This window comes from Ambystoma mexicanum, chromosome 6q, assembly GCF_040938575.1.
Source record: "Ambystoma mexicanum isolate Mex_15411 chromosome 6q, UKY_AmexF1_1, whole genome shotgun sequence".
Lineage (NCBI taxonomy): Eukaryota > Metazoa > Chordata > Amphibia > Caudata > Ambystomatidae > Ambystoma > Ambystoma mexicanum.
In genome coordinates this window covers 918,086,193-918,102,877 of record NC_090937.1, presented here as the reverse complement: position 1 = coordinate 918,102,877, position 16,685 = coordinate 918,086,193, and the positions used below count along the sequence as shown (strand labels likewise).

At 43.1% G+C, this 16,685-nt stretch overlaps 1 protein-coding gene across 1 annotated transcript in view; it reads left to right on the top strand.

Annotated features, from left to right (window-relative positions):
• The first annotated feature begins 5,655 nt into the window (after positions 1-5,655).
• The window catches only part of HPGD (15-hydroxyprostaglandin dehydrogenase), a 541,068-nt gene continuing 530,038 nt past the window's right edge, over positions 5,656-16,685 (top strand). The window contains exons 1-2 of the mRNA XM_069631435.1: positions 5,656-5,929; positions 6,452-6,575. Coding sequence (XP_069487536.1) covers positions 5,837-5,929; positions 6,452-6,575 — 217 coding nt within the window. The 5' untranslated portion in view covers positions 5,656-5,836. The remainder of the gene's footprint in view (positions 5,930-6,451; positions 6,576-16,685) is intronic.

The window sequence follows — 16,685 nt, the reverse complement described above, 5'->3', positions numbered from 1 at the left end:
CAGGCCCTGTCATTAGAATCAGTAGATTCCTGATGGAAAGAAGATGGCCCCCGTGGCCTTTTGCCTTCCATCGACTGTTACCTTGGTTTTCCCGAAGTCCCGGGAAGCCCTGACTCTGTCCGTTCCCCCTGACTGGCTGTTGGGTGGAAGTTCCATATGTGGTAGTGTGGGGAAGTGCTGACCAGACTGGCTGGAGCCTTCCCAACAACCATATGTTGTGGGTACGCCCGTGGGTGGGACCTGGGTAAATGGAGTGTGTGACGAATAAGCATTCTGTGTTGTGGATGTCTAGCATCTGGTGTTTGACACAATGACTGAGACTGCCCTGACCGAAACTGGTATGAATGCAGTGTGTAGTGTTGAATGGCGTGGTATTTGTCTGAATCCACGTTCTGTGTTGTGAGTGTCTGGATGGAGAAGAATGGCCTTAATGTACTGTGCGCCTGATTGGCTGACTGACTGCCTGAATGCCCTTCTGAGTGACTGGTTGCTTGAGTGTGACCCAGCAGAATGAAGGGGAGATGAACAGTATATCTGGGGGCCTCTCACTGCTAGAAATCGTTCAGAAGCTGGAGTTGAAAATGACATTTAAACTGAAGCTTAACCTTGAAGCCCGGCTGGAAGAGACGTATTGCTGTTGCTCTACTTCGTCGATCTGAAAGCTGCTGTGTCTTCAAGAACTGATCCATAGAGGACTTGGTTAGGTGCCCTCTTCCCGAGCTACGAGAGGCCATTGTGCACTGCTAACCTTCGCCGAAGTGCCCTGGAAGTCAGCCTATGAAAGGCTGTCAGCCGGAGACAGGGACCGCCGACGAGAAACGAAGAGAAGCACCGGAAAGCCGCCCAATGTTATAGACCAAGCTTTGCAGGTTTGTTATAACCGCTGGAGGCATGTTGAAGTTAGTTGCCCAGAAGCAGGGACTGCTTGAGGCCATGCCGTCGACGACCAGAGCCGCAATGCTCCATTGATTAAGACATTGGATTCCCGACGCGCTTGTCCGCACCTCCAACCGCCTTATCCCACCAGAGAAGGCTAGGCCGTTGACGCGCCAAGGAGCATCCGCTGGTGGGTTTCCCGCCACCCAAAGACCATAGAGACACTGGACGAATCGATGCCCTTCGTGGGACAAAGTTCTTCACAAACTCTTTGCGGTACTGAACTATCGACATTGAGGTGCCCCTCACGCCTCATCCTCGCAGGACGTCGTCGATGAGCACCGCCAGAACCAAAGCTGCTGCTTCAACGCCATCAAACTTTTCATCGAGGATCATCGATGCCAAGTTCACCTTCTTCGAGGCCCACGACGAACCGTGGTTCCTGCTTTAAAGGGAGTCACTCAAGAAGGATACATTGACGCCTCCTCGAGGAACTCTGATATTCCAGGTACATTGGGGTGGTAGAAACACTTTAGAAGGAAAAACGACTCATTGAACAATATATGAACTGGGCTTGTAGAATATCTTCACTTTACAGGTTGCCCAGGAGGGGGGATCTCCACACAGAACTGTGTCTAGCGGTAGGGGGCAGTATTCTGCCAATTGTTCTAACCAACTGCTTTCCTCCTATGTCTATTGTTGGTTACCTTAATTAACTGATTTGTGTGACATTTGACCAGAGTACAGTTGATGCACTTTAATGAAATCTGATAATAATTGTAGTACCACTTAGAACTGCATATATTTGCCATTGTATATTAACTGAGCACAAAGTGAGTTATTTTGTTTGTGTATATAACCTTGAACCTTAATTATATAAAGACTGTGTTTTCACTAATACAGTGTGTGGACATTCCTTTGTGGGTGCTTGGGGACTACACTGTATTTAAGAACCAGCCCACATCACCTCCTGAAAAGCTAGGCCTTGATTGCTCGACCTGCGCTACCCTATAGAGAATCTTAGCTGGGGTACTCTGTGCCTTTCCTCTGCTATATAGAGAGCAGAAGTATAGACACCCCCTCCAGTCTTTATAGCGGGCTTCGAAGAAAATAAATGCAAGATGTAAGAAAACATGAACAGTTATGTACATGCTCTAACATGGATAAATGAAAACCCATGTTCAGAAAACATAAAACCACTCACACACTGTTCTTTGTGTTTCAGAGCAAATGGGACAATAATGCTGGAGATGAATACAGGTTGCAGGAGGATGATGGATATTGCGGTAATGCAAAAGGGGACTGCAGCTGGAATGCACACCTGGTGGCATTGTGGAATAACATACACCCAGCTACCATCAGACTGAAAGGGGGTGTGTTCACTGGTAACCCATCATAATCCTACCTAAGTTGTGCCCCATGCAGACTTGATACCACTCAATGAGTTGTCCATGTGTAAAGAGAAAGTGCCAGCAGAGATACAAAGAAACAAACATAACCCAACAAGGAAGAAACGGTCCAGCAGCAACTATATCTCGGCGGAATCCACCAAAAGCATAGAGAAAATTCCACCCCATTTGAAATTGTTCAGCTAAACATCTATCTTTTTTTTTACTTCTCTCCTGCTTCCTGGGGTACAGGCTGCAGCCAATGCAAAATGGTTGCAGATCACACACTATGAACTTCTTCAACTGGCATATGCAAACGAAAAGGGACTCAACGCAGTGCATGAAGAACTACGGGCTCTACGATTGATGAGCCTCCAACCTCGTTTCATTTTGGATCACATGACGGCGATAGAGGGGTGTGCCATAAGATAGGGAGCACATGCTGCACCTCAAACCCTGCTAATGATGCCCCAAATGGAACAATCACAGACGCAGTAGAGGAAAAAGAACAATACATTAGAGAATGGTAAAAGAAACACAAAACACATCACAAGCAACCTAGCTGGATTCCTCATTCACCTGGGCACCCAACTGGCTTGTAACAGCATTTAAGAAAACCATCTCGGTGCTTGTCATGATAATCATCACCATCTGCATTGGCCATCTAATCATCCGTTGGTGCAAATGCCACCAGCATACAAACACTCACATAATGGCATTACAGAAAATTGAGGTTGAGGAGGTATTAGGTGAGGAACACCCCAGTATGAATGAAAGAGAGAATGAAGTAGAAATAATTTTCACAGCACCCCCCCCAGACTTGGAAAATGACAAAGCATTATGGGGAGAGTGTTCACCTGATGGAACAAAGATACTGATTTTTGGGGAAGATTTGGATGGGTTTGAGCAGGAAGGGGACATGACCAGTTTATCTCGGGAGGATAGCTCAGCGGCAACATGCTCGGCTGGAAGCAAGATGACACGGAACAACATGGGTTCGATCCCCGGGACTGCACTTAGAAACCTCTGGGTATTAAGCGCGTTATAAATAACATATCATATCATAACAAGGGCATGGGTGCGCAAGGAAAAGGGAAAAGGTACAAGAGGGACAGAACTGTTGATCAAAAGATCGATCTAACGGGGGAATATGTTAAAGGTGCTAATCCAGCACCAGAAAGGGGGAAGCACCTACCAAATGCCAGAGTAACGAAGGAGGAGTGTGGGGGCAGCTACACGTGAAAAGGCACAGGTATTCTAAGACACAGACTCTGTGTACAAAGGACTTTACTGAGAACAGTCAGGTATAATGATGCATTGGGTGTTCAGACTGTCCAAGATACTGGCTTATGATTAGCTAAAGAAGGTGAAGGACAAAAATAGTGCCATCATAGACACATGTAGTGGAAAATCCGTCTGGGCAGGCTGGACATGGGAAACCTCGATCTGAAACACGTGACCAATATGACAGGTATCTGCAAAGCGGGGTGTGGCTCAAGCTGCTCATCGCGAGAAAGCCAACATAACTAGAATTCGGTGATGTAATTACAGGGCAGTCAGCCAAACTAGCCGCCCTACATGGCCATGGGGAGGGTGGCTCTGTACCAGTGTGTTGGTCACATGACCACTGATGCCCATTGGCAGATGACTGTGGGAAGGGAACAATGGACAGAGTGGCATTCCTGGGAGGACCAATCAGATGGTACGTTCTTGAGCTTTGGGGAGGTGGCCAGTCTCCAACACATCTACGACAGAGTTTGCGAAGGTTACTATCCAACAGGTATCATGTGAATGTTCCCTTTCCCACCAGCTGCAGGGTGTCTTGTGTTCTGTTCTCAATGGTGCTGACCAGTGGTAGTGTATTAAAGTTCTGGAGGTCAGCACAAATGTTACTTCAGTAACAAGTTTTTCAGGAGTGGGGTGTGCATAAATGTGGTACCACAATGGGAGGCTTTGTAATGGGAAACAGTTAAACTGTTTTCATCAATTACGCTGCTTCACTAATCAACGTAAACTTCAAGGAGGTGATGTCCACAAACCAATGAAATCCCTGGGAAAGATAGAACAAATAGATTCCCCAACTTGCAAGTGTTTCGATGGATTTAAGACAGGGTCGGACTGGGACAAGAAATAGGCCCGGACACCCAAAAATGAAGTGACCCACCCGTCGCCTCAAAAAAGTGGCCCATCCCTCGACTCACGTCCCTTGACGTCTGATGACATCAACGGAAGTGATGTCATTTGACCCCACCCCAAAGTGACATCCATGGAAGCGATGAAACATGACCTTTAACCTTGTGACAAAACATGAAGTGGCATCAAGTAGCATTGTTCCTAAGTACACTACGAAACATATGGTTTTACAAAAAAAACAATTTTTTGCCTTTTTTTTTTCAAAACCGGCCCAGGCATGGGCAGAAGCCGGCCTCCACTCCCCAGGGCTGATTTTAGCCCGAGGCCGAGGGTCCAATCCGACCCTGATTTCCGATCATTGTATCTGTTGGTATAAAACTACTATTCATATTCCATTCAGACGTCAGCCTTTTGATCAGAGCCTATCCACTGGTCTGTCTGATTTGTGCTCACCAAGCCGTAATAAACAGTTTTGCTTCTTGCCCCGTGTTTCTTCTACTTTTTGAGTATGGGGTTTTCATTATGCTCTAATAGGTGGACCCTTGACTAACTACGAACGGTGGCACAATGGATGAACAAAAACCTTATCTCATTTCCCTCCTCTTTGAAAGAGGGAAACTGCATCCAAAGACCCCATCCAAGTATTATCATAAAATCCACACCTTCAGTATGAGAGATTCTGTGTCAAGATGACCGCTCCTGTGTGAAGTGAGAGAATCTGCTTTAGAAAATGCTCTCCCTTTGGGAGGGGTGGGTGAGGCTCAAAATGATATGCTTAAGAAAACACTTGTGCCTCTCTGAATGATATTGTCTGTCAAATTACTAAGAACTGGCATGTTTCGTGTAGACTTGTTCTCACCCCATTTCTGCTCACTTCAGCTCTCTTTCTCTCTCGCAATTGTATCTCGTATACTTTGTTGAACTTTCTTTATAAACCTATCTTTCGATGTATGTTTGTCTCTCGCATGCTCTATCCTCCCCGTGACAATGTCCATATAACCATGGGGATGGCGTTGTAAGACCGGAAAAACACCCCAGTTCACTTTTAATCCCTTGAGCTCATCTACAAATAAATAGTATAAAAAGGTCAGGAAATCTCGCAATTGTCAACGCAGAAATAACGCAGCCAATGAGCTAATAATGAAAGTAGGGAGGCGTGAGTAGAAGCAGGGGGCAGGTGACACCGAGCCCGGTTCCTCGAACTCCAGCAGTATATGACAGAAATACATCCCGCCCACTCTGAAAAAAAAAGGGAGAGAAGGAGCGGCGCGAGATAGGCGAAGCACACAAAACAGACGGGAAACAAAGTGAAAAAATACAAGGAAGGCGAGATACACAGCTGGGCACTTTCATTCAACCTGGCGGCAGACGGCGTGGAACACAGATACAGAAGCAGCTTCCAGGGATAGTTACAAAAGGGATACCTACGGAAGGACGCAATGTATGCCAATGGCAAAGTGGCTCTGGTGACGGGGGCTGCCCAGGGAATAGGGCGAGCCCTGGTCGAGGTGCTGCTGGAGAAGGGGGCTGCGGTAAGTGCACGCTGCTTCCTTGTAGGCTCGAGGCGTCACGCGCTTGCTGTCAGTGTACGCACTTCGAAGGGCGACACGGGGAGCAGGCGGTGTGTATCCCTGGGCACAGGCAGGGCTGGGTGTGCATTTGCGCCCGGTGCAGAGCTATTCCTCTTGTATGTGTAAACGACGCATTGTCAAAACACCGGGCTCTGTAACAAAGCTGCTCTCTAATTCCCCTTTTCACTACAAGTCCTGTTTTTACAGGACGGCAAGTAACTACATCACGTTCTGTTGAATGGGTTGACTCCGCGTTCTGATCGCGTGTAAACAAAATGTTATTTTTCTCTCAAGTCCTTTGCTTTGGGCATTTAGGCGACTCCCGTGTCTTGCAATAGACGGTCACATTCCTTTCAGAATGTACTGCTTCAGTGCCCTCTCTGCATTTTTAAGATTTTACAAATATGGGCTCCGTTCTTTAATAGAAAGAGGTTGTTTTCAATGGTTTTCCTTTCCTCTCTCTTTTGCCTCTGCACGCAACAGATAGCCCTGCTGGATCTGAACCCTGTCGCAGGCGAGGAGTGCAAGGCGTCCTTGGACACTCAGTATGGGAGCCACAGGACTCTCTTTATTCAGTGCGATGTTACAGACGAGGAGCAGCTGAAAGGTAAGCAGGCGGATGTGACAGGAACTTAAAGTACCACGGCCAAGTAATAACCTGAAAGAGCACATCCCCCAAAGCAGTGTCTGTGTGTTGTAGTTGCAGCAGCGCTCGTGCCTGGAAAACATCCAGTTCTGAGGGATTTCGATTAGCATTGAAGAAGCTGCACAGAACGGTTTCAGTCTGTGATTCACATGGCTAGTATTATGCAAAGAAAAGCAGGATTATCGAAGCCTGACGCTGCACGCTGCAGAGTTTGGATGTTTTTTTTTAGCAATAATTGCTTTGGGCATTCAGTTGGAAGGCAGCACGCATGCCGCGTTCCCCCTTTTCGTCTAAAACAGATGATACAGTGGTCGAACTGTACGAAAAGAAATAGTGGAACTATGTTCCCTGCTGTCCGTCACCCACTCCCCACAAACGCCATTGCAACGCCCACTCCCACACACAATCCAAACCCAGAAACAAACACACCTGCTATTTAAGGGAATGTTTACTGCAGTGCACTAAAGTGCAAGCTTCAAGTTCTTCCTACACTTTTATTTTAAAACTAAACCATACCAGAATGGTTTCTATTTAAAATAAAAGTATAGGAACAGTGAAACTTAAAAATAAAAAGTATAGGAGCACCGCTCCCGCTCACTTCGACCTCTGAGATGCTATTGCTTCAAGGTGGAGTCAATATGTATACGAGTCAGTGAAATTGTGTACGATGCATAAACCTGGGATATTTGCCGCTTCTTCACAAGCGTTTAAAAGAAGGCATTGAAGCAAACACACAGCCCTGTGAGCATACGCGCATTTCAACAATGCACCAAAGTAGGCATAACCACACACCTACATGCAAGCATGCATACGATCACAACACACGTAAATGCAATAGTGTACACGTTAGCAACACAGTCCAAACTTGCCCACACGACCCATTCCAATCTGTAGGTGCCTATCCAGTCCTGTTTTTTTTTTCTTTGCATTCTGGTATTTGTAGTTCCACTTTCCCCATTATATTACTCGGACTACAAGTCCCAGAATGCAAAGAAAAAAACCAGGACTGGATAACCAACTACAGATTGGAATGGGTCATGTTGGCAACTATGGCACACATGTAGACACCTATGTACAGAATACGTGTATGTAAGCAGGAAGCAGTTCACAAAGTCAAGTCAAATAAAACTACCTAGGGAGAACACACATATCAGCTCTTGAGGTAGGACTGAAAGAAGAGAGTCTGCCTCAAGTGCTTTCTGCCATGTACATTGACATTTCGACACTGTTGAGCAAAGTATAGCTACAGGAGCGAGGTCTAATGGGCAGGGCAGGGGTGGACTGGAAATGTTTTTCAAAAAAGTTGCCCATATTACACTGTGCGAGCAAGCCCTCTGATTAAAGCTCTTCGTTATTCTACAAGAACGTTTCGAAGGGGAAGAGGGCAGTGTGCATGGGGCAGATTTAGAGAAGCAGAAAACAAAGATGCCCACCCAAATGAGGCCCATGGTGCAGAGTCCACTGTAGGTCGGTCCACCAACACCAATGGATTTTGCAGCTTTGGGCTAATGGTATTTCACAGTATCACAGCGCCAACTCTGAGTGAGGCACTGGGCTTCTTTGTTTTCCATGTCAAGCAATTGTAACTGGGGCTAGTCCCAATTTGGTTGCTGTAAGGACACTTTGACATCACACACAAATGAGAATAGCATATGTGCTTCCAGGGGCAGCATCAGATTTTTCAGTTGAAATGTGCCTCGTGGATCATAGGGGGTTTGGATTGGCTGCCGCCATTTTGGTTGTGTTAATTTCTTTCCTCTCGAAAAGATTACCCAGCCATTGAATACCACTCAAAAACCAATTCGTCCGAAACAACGTCTTCCCTTCCAACCTAAACTCCGGGTTTAGCCACAACAATGAGTTTTTGGAGCTGGAAACTTCCTTCTTGCTTGCTTCAAAAGGCCTTTCCAGCATTCCCTCAGGAATTTTGTTGGCGCATATGATTTGCAACGATGTGCCTCTTCTGATATCAGTATCACCCTCGAGGCCAGTGGTGTACACCTACAGGTTTCTGCCTGTGTCCAAGCATACTATGAATTCTCGATGAAAGGAAGCAAATGTCTTGCTCCGAAGACCAGGTGATAATTCTCGAAATTCCAGGACTGCCAATCCACCATTTTCCGTTGAAATTTGTAGTTTCAATAACTTCAGATGAGTTTTTTTCCCATCCCACAAGAATTACTGTATCAAACTCTCCATTTTCCTCATTTCCTTCTTTTTGGCCACCACTGGGATCATACTCTGGATATAATTAATACGAGGTGCTGAAGTCATCTTGATTGTGTTCACTGTCCCCCATAGGCTCATCCCAGTTCATTCCACCGGCACAGGTAATTTTTCAGGTTTTCAGTGGCATGATGCAAATTAACATCCATCATGCGATCCACTTCTTTTGTCAGCCAAATGCCCAGGTATTGTATTTTCTCTGGGCACCAACTGAGACCATAATCACTTAGCCATTGACTAGTTGAAGCCATTGAAGCTGGCATTGCTTCAGATTTTGACCAGTTTATCTTGTATCCGTGTACTCATGGAAAACGTTGATTTGATCCATAGTTGCCTGGACAGATGTGTCTATACCTTGTAACACCAGGAGCATATCCAAAGTTTTTGTAAGGCCTCTCCAAATTGAACACCTCGAATTAACGGATCTCCTCTGATCTTTGCCGCTAACGACTCCATTGCAACGGCAAATAGCAGTGGTGAAATTGGACATCCCTGTCTTGTTCCTCTGCCTAGTTCAAAACATTCCAAGGTAAAACCATTTGTATTTATATTTGCCTTTTGTTTTGAGTACAGCAGTTTAACCCATTCAAGTATATTTTCTCCCAATCCAACACCTTCTAAAGTGGCCATGAGGTATTCCCATTCAATGCGATCAAACCTTTTTATCAGCGTCCAGTGAAAGTACCGACACTTCTGTCGCTAGCCTCCTGCTTTCACATAGGGCTAGGATCAATCTGCACATGTTTTCGGATGTATGTCTCCCGTTCCCGTTCACAAAGCCAGCCAAGTTTTCCAGTTTCGTTGCTATGGTATTTGCAAGGATCTTATTATCTGTGTTAATCACACTTATCGGCATTTAGTTACTTAAATTCACTGTTGGTTTCCCTTGTGAGATGGTGCTGTGTTGAGTGGTGGGTGGAAGTACGCCTTTCTTCTGCAGGGAATGCGTCATGGCTAACATCAGTGCATGTACCTTATCCGGCATGATCTTGTATAATTCTGCAGGTAGATCATCCAGTCCCGTGCTTCCCCCCCGAGTTTAAGCGGCACGCAGCACTCTTAAGTTCATCTATGTTCAGATCCTTCTCCGAATTCAATCTCTCATCTGGCTTCAGTCTTTTTAGGTTGCAGCTTTCTATATATACTTTCATGAGCTCCGGGTTCATGTGTACATCTGATGAATATAACTTTGCATAGTATTCTCTGAATTCCCTGTTAAACTCCCGTCAAGCCTTCAATTGGTTAATAGACTTTTAATTTTCCATGACTTTGAGAAAGTGTACAAGGAGACAATAACATTTTTCACCGCCCTCATAATAATTGCTTCTTGTTTTAAACAATAGCGCATCAGCGTTTTCTGTAAGTAAGTCTTCCAACTTCCTTTTGTTGAGTTCAAGAGCAAAGCAAGATTCCAGAGAATAATTATTAATTGTGTCTCTCAATTTCTTAAATGTCCTCTCCTAGTGTCTTCACTTCCAACTCCCCGTCTCTTTTCTTTTTACTAAAAAGTCCAATCAACATGCCCCTCACGTAGCATTTGAATGCCTCCCAAACACATTCCACTGCTACTTAATTCGTGCAGTTTTTCTCCAGAAAAAACATAGCTTCTTTCACAATATTGTCCACAATCTTCACATCAAGTATCCTGACGTTTATACAGTTTATATAGAATGTAGGTCAACCCAACCTCGTTGTGGGGGAGGAGATTTTAATATTACTCTTGATCCAATGTTGGATAAAAGTGTAAGCTGTGTGAGTATGGAAAGTATGATAAAGCGGAAGGCTATGACAGATTTTAAGAGAGAATAGTCTGCAAGATATATGGAGACTTCAACATACCCTGGACAGGCAATACACTTTTCATTCTGGTCATCATAAAATGTTCTCACAAATAGATATGCTGTTGACTTTGGTTTATGCACACAGAATTACAGAGAAGGAGATATTAATACAATTTTGATCCCTGACCATGCCACAGTTTTGCTTGAAATGTCATTAACATTCCCACTATAATATGCAGCTATTGACCCCTCTCTGCTTTCCTTTACATCTCCATCAAATGTAAGCACCACATAGGTGCCTCAGACTGTATTATCTCTGCTCTAGGCAATGGAGCCCCCAAACCATATGTTGAAATGGGCACCAACGAGCCCTGACACATCTTCAGCCAACCCTGTATGCTACTTGAAAGATAGCTAAATTGTCAGACATGGCGCTTACATGGCCCATCAGGCACCATCACAAAGCCTTTTATCAACATTGTTCTTCCTCAGAATGAATTCAAAGATCCTGGGGAAGAGCTGTAGATCTCGCTATTATAACTCAAATATGAAACCTTCTTTGATAAAGTAGCAATCTTCAAACATATAAACTAAATACAAATTGTGACGCAAACTCAGAGAGCACTTAGATGTGGAATATACTTGGCCAGAGTGTCAGCAATAAGACTGAAGAAAATTCTGAAACAAGGTCAGAGTCCAGATTTAAATGCAACCAAACCCTGAAAGGTTATTGTAAACGCATGCCTGCTGCATCTGTATGAGCAATCACTAAATCAATGGAACAAGACTTTCAGCCATTAATATAACAATAACTTGTTTCATTATACATATTTGTTGCAATGAATGGCATGTCCTGTGATCACAGCATTTACTTATCTGGGCCTCATTTAGAGTTTGGCAGTATTTGCCGAACACAAATACAGTTATCCTTATGCATCTGATAATAGGAAGGGTCTGCATGATTTTGAGTAATTCCCCATTTTGGAGTCTTGTTGGACTCCATTTGGTATTAAGGCATGCTGTATTTGCCATATTCTATAATATTGCATGCAGGAACAGTTTTGTGAGCAGGAAATTTGCTCCACGCAAAAACAGATGGATTTGGTGAGTTTCAAGAACAAAGACCAATAATGACAGCCAATAACAATACTTTGCAACTACTACACATTTGTTCAACCTGTAACTATGTCGTAATGTTACTCTGTATCCTTGTAACTGTTTCTACTCACTGTAACTGCATCTACCCACTATGCATAATAATGTAAATAATGTACAGTATTGTAACTAAGTTGAGAATATTCTTGTAATGCTTGCGCCCTCATACCTTCTGGTCTGGTGCACCATATAAATAAATAAATAAACAAACAAACAAACAAATCAAGCTTGAAACTCTGAAATCGTAGGTGCTGAAAAGTGGAATTTCCTTACTGTCTCTTATTGCCACACCACCACAACCCGAATGAGGTCCTATAGGTCTTTGCATCAATACCCATACATCAATGCATTTGCTTTGGTTTTGCTCTTTTTTTCAAGGAGCAAGTGGTATAAGGGGTAAGCGGTCATTTATGAAAACACGTGAGGGGGCATGGGGTGCTTGCACCAGTATTAAAGACAAAAGCAAATGCACCTATTTAGATGCACCTAAATAAGAGTTTATAGGTGCTGCTCCCTTGTCTGGGATCAAGCTGTAGAGGGGGACAATTATAAGGGGCATAGATTTAAAAAAGGGGAAGCGGGGAAGCATGTATGGGAGGTTTGCCCATTTATAAAAACAAAACTAAGCAAGTGCTCTGATGTATGTGTACGAGTGCAAGACTTATAGAGGTAAATGTTGCAATGGAAAGACATGGGTCATTCTTTGGTGCGACTCAGTAAGAGCCAGGTACAGTGTTCAGTTGTGCAAAAGGAAAAACGACATAGAACATGCCTAAAGACAATTCACCTTATGATTTTGAAGTATAACATCACGTAAAAATGTAGAGTTTTTCTATTACAAAACGGTAGAAGTACATGCATACTGCTATAATACTGTACATTTAAACATACAATATAGTGAACACGTGGTCTTTCCTGCATGTCATGGTGTGTTAGTTGTTCCCAATAGTTGACCCTGTTGTCCATACACCAATACAGGAGTCTTGTAGCATGCCTTCTGAAAATTGTTGACATTTCATGTAATAGCTTTGATAAATTACATACGATTTGTTCTAAACTACTACATTTATAGCTATCGGAAATTGATAACTTTTTTTGTCCATTCTTTGAAATGCATATCAGAAACAAAAATGGGGTGATCTAATAATTCCGGGGTGATTATTGAAATAGGCCACAGAAAAAGAGGGCGGTTTCAGGTGACACTGTCTTTTGTCAATGAGCTTTTATCTCACGTGGCGACACCAAACATCCTCTCAGTTGTTTGTATTTGTTGGTTTTCAGCTTTTTAACATTCAGTAAATTCATCATTTATTGACCTTTTCTTCTTTACTTAACTTCTTTGAACTCTAGTTCTTTCTCGACTGAATTATTGTGGCTCACTTTGTATTGGCCAAGTATGCAAATATTCCATTCAATACTGTTTTGCATTAGACTGAGCACGGCAACCAGCCAATCGGGTGGCTAGAAACACAGGCTGAAACCTACAATCTGAGCACACATACCAAGCCACCTGACGGCTGGTTCCCCCGGCCTCCATCTCCCCCCCCCCCCTTTGTCCCTCTTTTTGTTCATCTTTTTTTTCCTCTTTCCATTTCCCAACCCACTCCCCAACCTCACTTACCTGTTAGTGCGGCGGCGGTCTGCACAGCTGCAGCTTCCGAGCTTCTCCAGGCAATATGGAAAGGGAAGAGGGGCTCCGTATGGATTTTATGGAGCCCCTCTTCCCTTTCCATGGTGGCCATCTTAACACAGTATTTTAGTCATTCAACGGATGGGCAAGGTGTCCCGTTCAATGACTGAATATACTTTTTTCTTAGCTCCCCGGGTTACTGCTTTGTTAACCAGAGGGTGCTAATGGCGTTAAGCCCCTACTGCAAGGGATGGAACAGGGGCAACGACCCGGCATCCCAAGTTAACGGCCTAAGCGAAGCTTAATGCCACAATATTAGTTATTCAGCACACATTTCTCTGTATTTAGCTCAGCTTCGTAGGCTTCCTTTTGTTGCTTGTTTCCAGTTTCATTTTCTATGTCTTGTATTCAAATTTCTTCATTCTCATGTTCTTAATTATCTTCCCTGTATTATTTATTTGTATCAACCATCAAGTTCTTTTTACTCTTCTTTTTCAATTTCTTCTCACTACCCCTCGTCCCTCTTGCACCTCTTAGCACTTTTGTTCTTTCCAAATATTGGCTCCCAAGCGTTGGAATTTACTTCCATTTGATGTACGTCTTTCCTCAACATATTTTGAAATAGCATTCATGGTCTGTTGCCTCTCATTATAACTAGCTGCATTGACTTGATTTGGTCATCTTTACTGTATTTTGTCTCACTGTATGCACTGTTATTGCTTCAATTGTAAAGATATTGGATAAAATTGCTGTATAAAAACCAAATAAATAAATATCCTCTCTGTTGATCAGTGACACTTCTGCTGAATAGTCCTATGGAAGGACCATCAGCTGTTAATGTCTGGACAGATTGAAAAACAGTCCACCAGCCTCTTTATTCCACATATCAGCTGGAGTCAGCTCACATTATTTTAATCACATTCCACTGGGCTTTGTTTCCTAGTGGAAACAATCACCATCTACAATAATAACCGATAATTATTACTTAATGTTGTGCCAGGACTTTACACTTAGAGAGCACTGTTTGTCCTACAGCACATATGAATGCTCCTTCTCTCAAAAAGGCAAACATGTAAACCAAGTTTGAAATGAATATACGTGAAAGCTGCATACATTCACTAAGCTATTGTGCATCATACAACCGTGACAGTGAAGCACACGCATCAATTTGGAAACATGTACTGAAGGTTTGCTTTAGGATGGAGAGTAGTGCACCTTGATACTATTAATGTTTGCCAGTTTTCTCACTGCTCTGCACCTACAACATCAACTAAAGAGGGTTGTGAGTGCAATATGCATTTACTTCAAGGTTTATGCAATCCTTATGCAAATGCATACAACTTTCTTCACCAGAGGCACACCTTTTCGGACATAATCAAATGCAATACAACAAAACTTAACTGTCATGGGTAATTATCTCTATATTGCCAAAGGTAGACTGTACAAAGATATTTATATATTCTTTACAATCTTCATAGAGATCAGATGAGGACTTTATTTATTTCACTTGATCCATATGCCGACTAAGCCTTTAATTGCTGCCCGTTGGGCATTATCTGGCAAGACTCCTGGTTCCTAGGTGCCTTCTTTTGGTACATCGTGTCAAAGTTTTTTTATTTATCTCATCTCTTTCAGTTTTTAAATAAAAGAACTTCAGGGTTCGAAATTAAGATGCAATGAACAGGAGCTAAAGCCAGCTCCTGTGTGTCAGGCATCACCCAGTAGGCAGGACCTACCACCAGAGAACTAGGAGCGAGTACACAGCACACAGCAAATATAACCTTTACATGAGATGCACACTAACTTTGTGTCCATTTTGTATTTTTCAGTATGTTTAAATGTATTCTAGATATGCACTAATTCTTCATTACAAGCATTCTCAACTTTTCAAAGTTAATGTCACATGTGCATGTTTGTAAGGCACCAATTGGCCTGGAGAGCCAAAAGTGGCTCATGTTAGCTGTTGGTTTTTAGCTAACCAGACTCTACAAGCAGGAGCTAAATAGCTCCCACCTCCCCTCAATTTCCCTGGACTTGCATTTTTGTTCATCCATAGGCTTAGCGAAGTCCTCACTTTTCACTGAAAACTCTCTGCTCTAGTGTAGTGGAGCTTTGCGTTTGGTGCAGTGAAGGAGGAAGCTGGTTTCAATTTCACTGAAGTACATGTTGCACTGTTATATTTCCTGTATTCCTGGTTTTCAGATCTACCTGTTTCGATCTCTAATCTTTGGCAGATAACGCTTTGTTTGGTTTGATAATTTATTTTATTATTAATAGATATCATGTGATGTTTCATTGCCTTTTCAATATTCTGTGACATTTCATCTTGATTGGTGCTTGCCTCCCTGGTTTCATCAGTGGGGTGGATGGTGATTTGTTTAATTCTACAGGAGTAAACAATTTCGATGAATGTGCATGAGATACAAGCAACGCGAGGGAGTCCCAACCAGTTAAGCTGGGTTTAGTAGGTTTACTCTAAGAACATTTTACAGCAGACATTCTGTGAAAGCTTAAGTAAATACCCTACAAAACTGATTGTAAACTGTGTGGCTAACTCCTGGAAAAAAAACAGTAGATGCTAAGTCAGCAACGGTGTACAGCAGTATTTTCAAATGAATTTTTATGATGCCTTTGCACATAAAATATGCAAGATTTCTGTCGGTGTAAAAACAATTTCCATGCTGGCTGCATCAATATATGACAGCATTCCCATGCAAAAATATACTCCTGTTATTTTTGTCCAAAAACTGCAGCAAAAAGAAGTCTGGTTCACTGTAAGTAAACATGTCCACACTGGCTGCACTAATGCAGGTCAATATACCCATGTAAGTACACTCATGTTGGCTTTGCATGCAATATCAGTAAAATGCCATTCTACTGTAAGAAAATAGGTCCATATTGGCTGCACCAATGTAGTCTAACATTCTCATCTAAAACAATAATCTTGTTGGCTTTGCCCAGAATGCCAGTAACAAATGCCATACACTGTCAAAAACATAAACATGTTCATACTGCCTGCACCAATGTAGGCCAGTATTCCCAGGTAAAACACATCATCAAGTTGGCGTTACCCATAATAATGGTAAATGTAATTTCACTATAAGAAAATATGTCCGTACTGCCTGCACCAATATAGGCCAGTATTCCCATGCAAGAACACTCATCACATTGGCTTTGCATGTAAGGACAGTAAAGATGCCATGCCATTGTTAAGAAAAGTCCATACTGGCTGCACCAATGTAGGACAATATGGAATGCAAGAACTCTCATGTTGTTTTT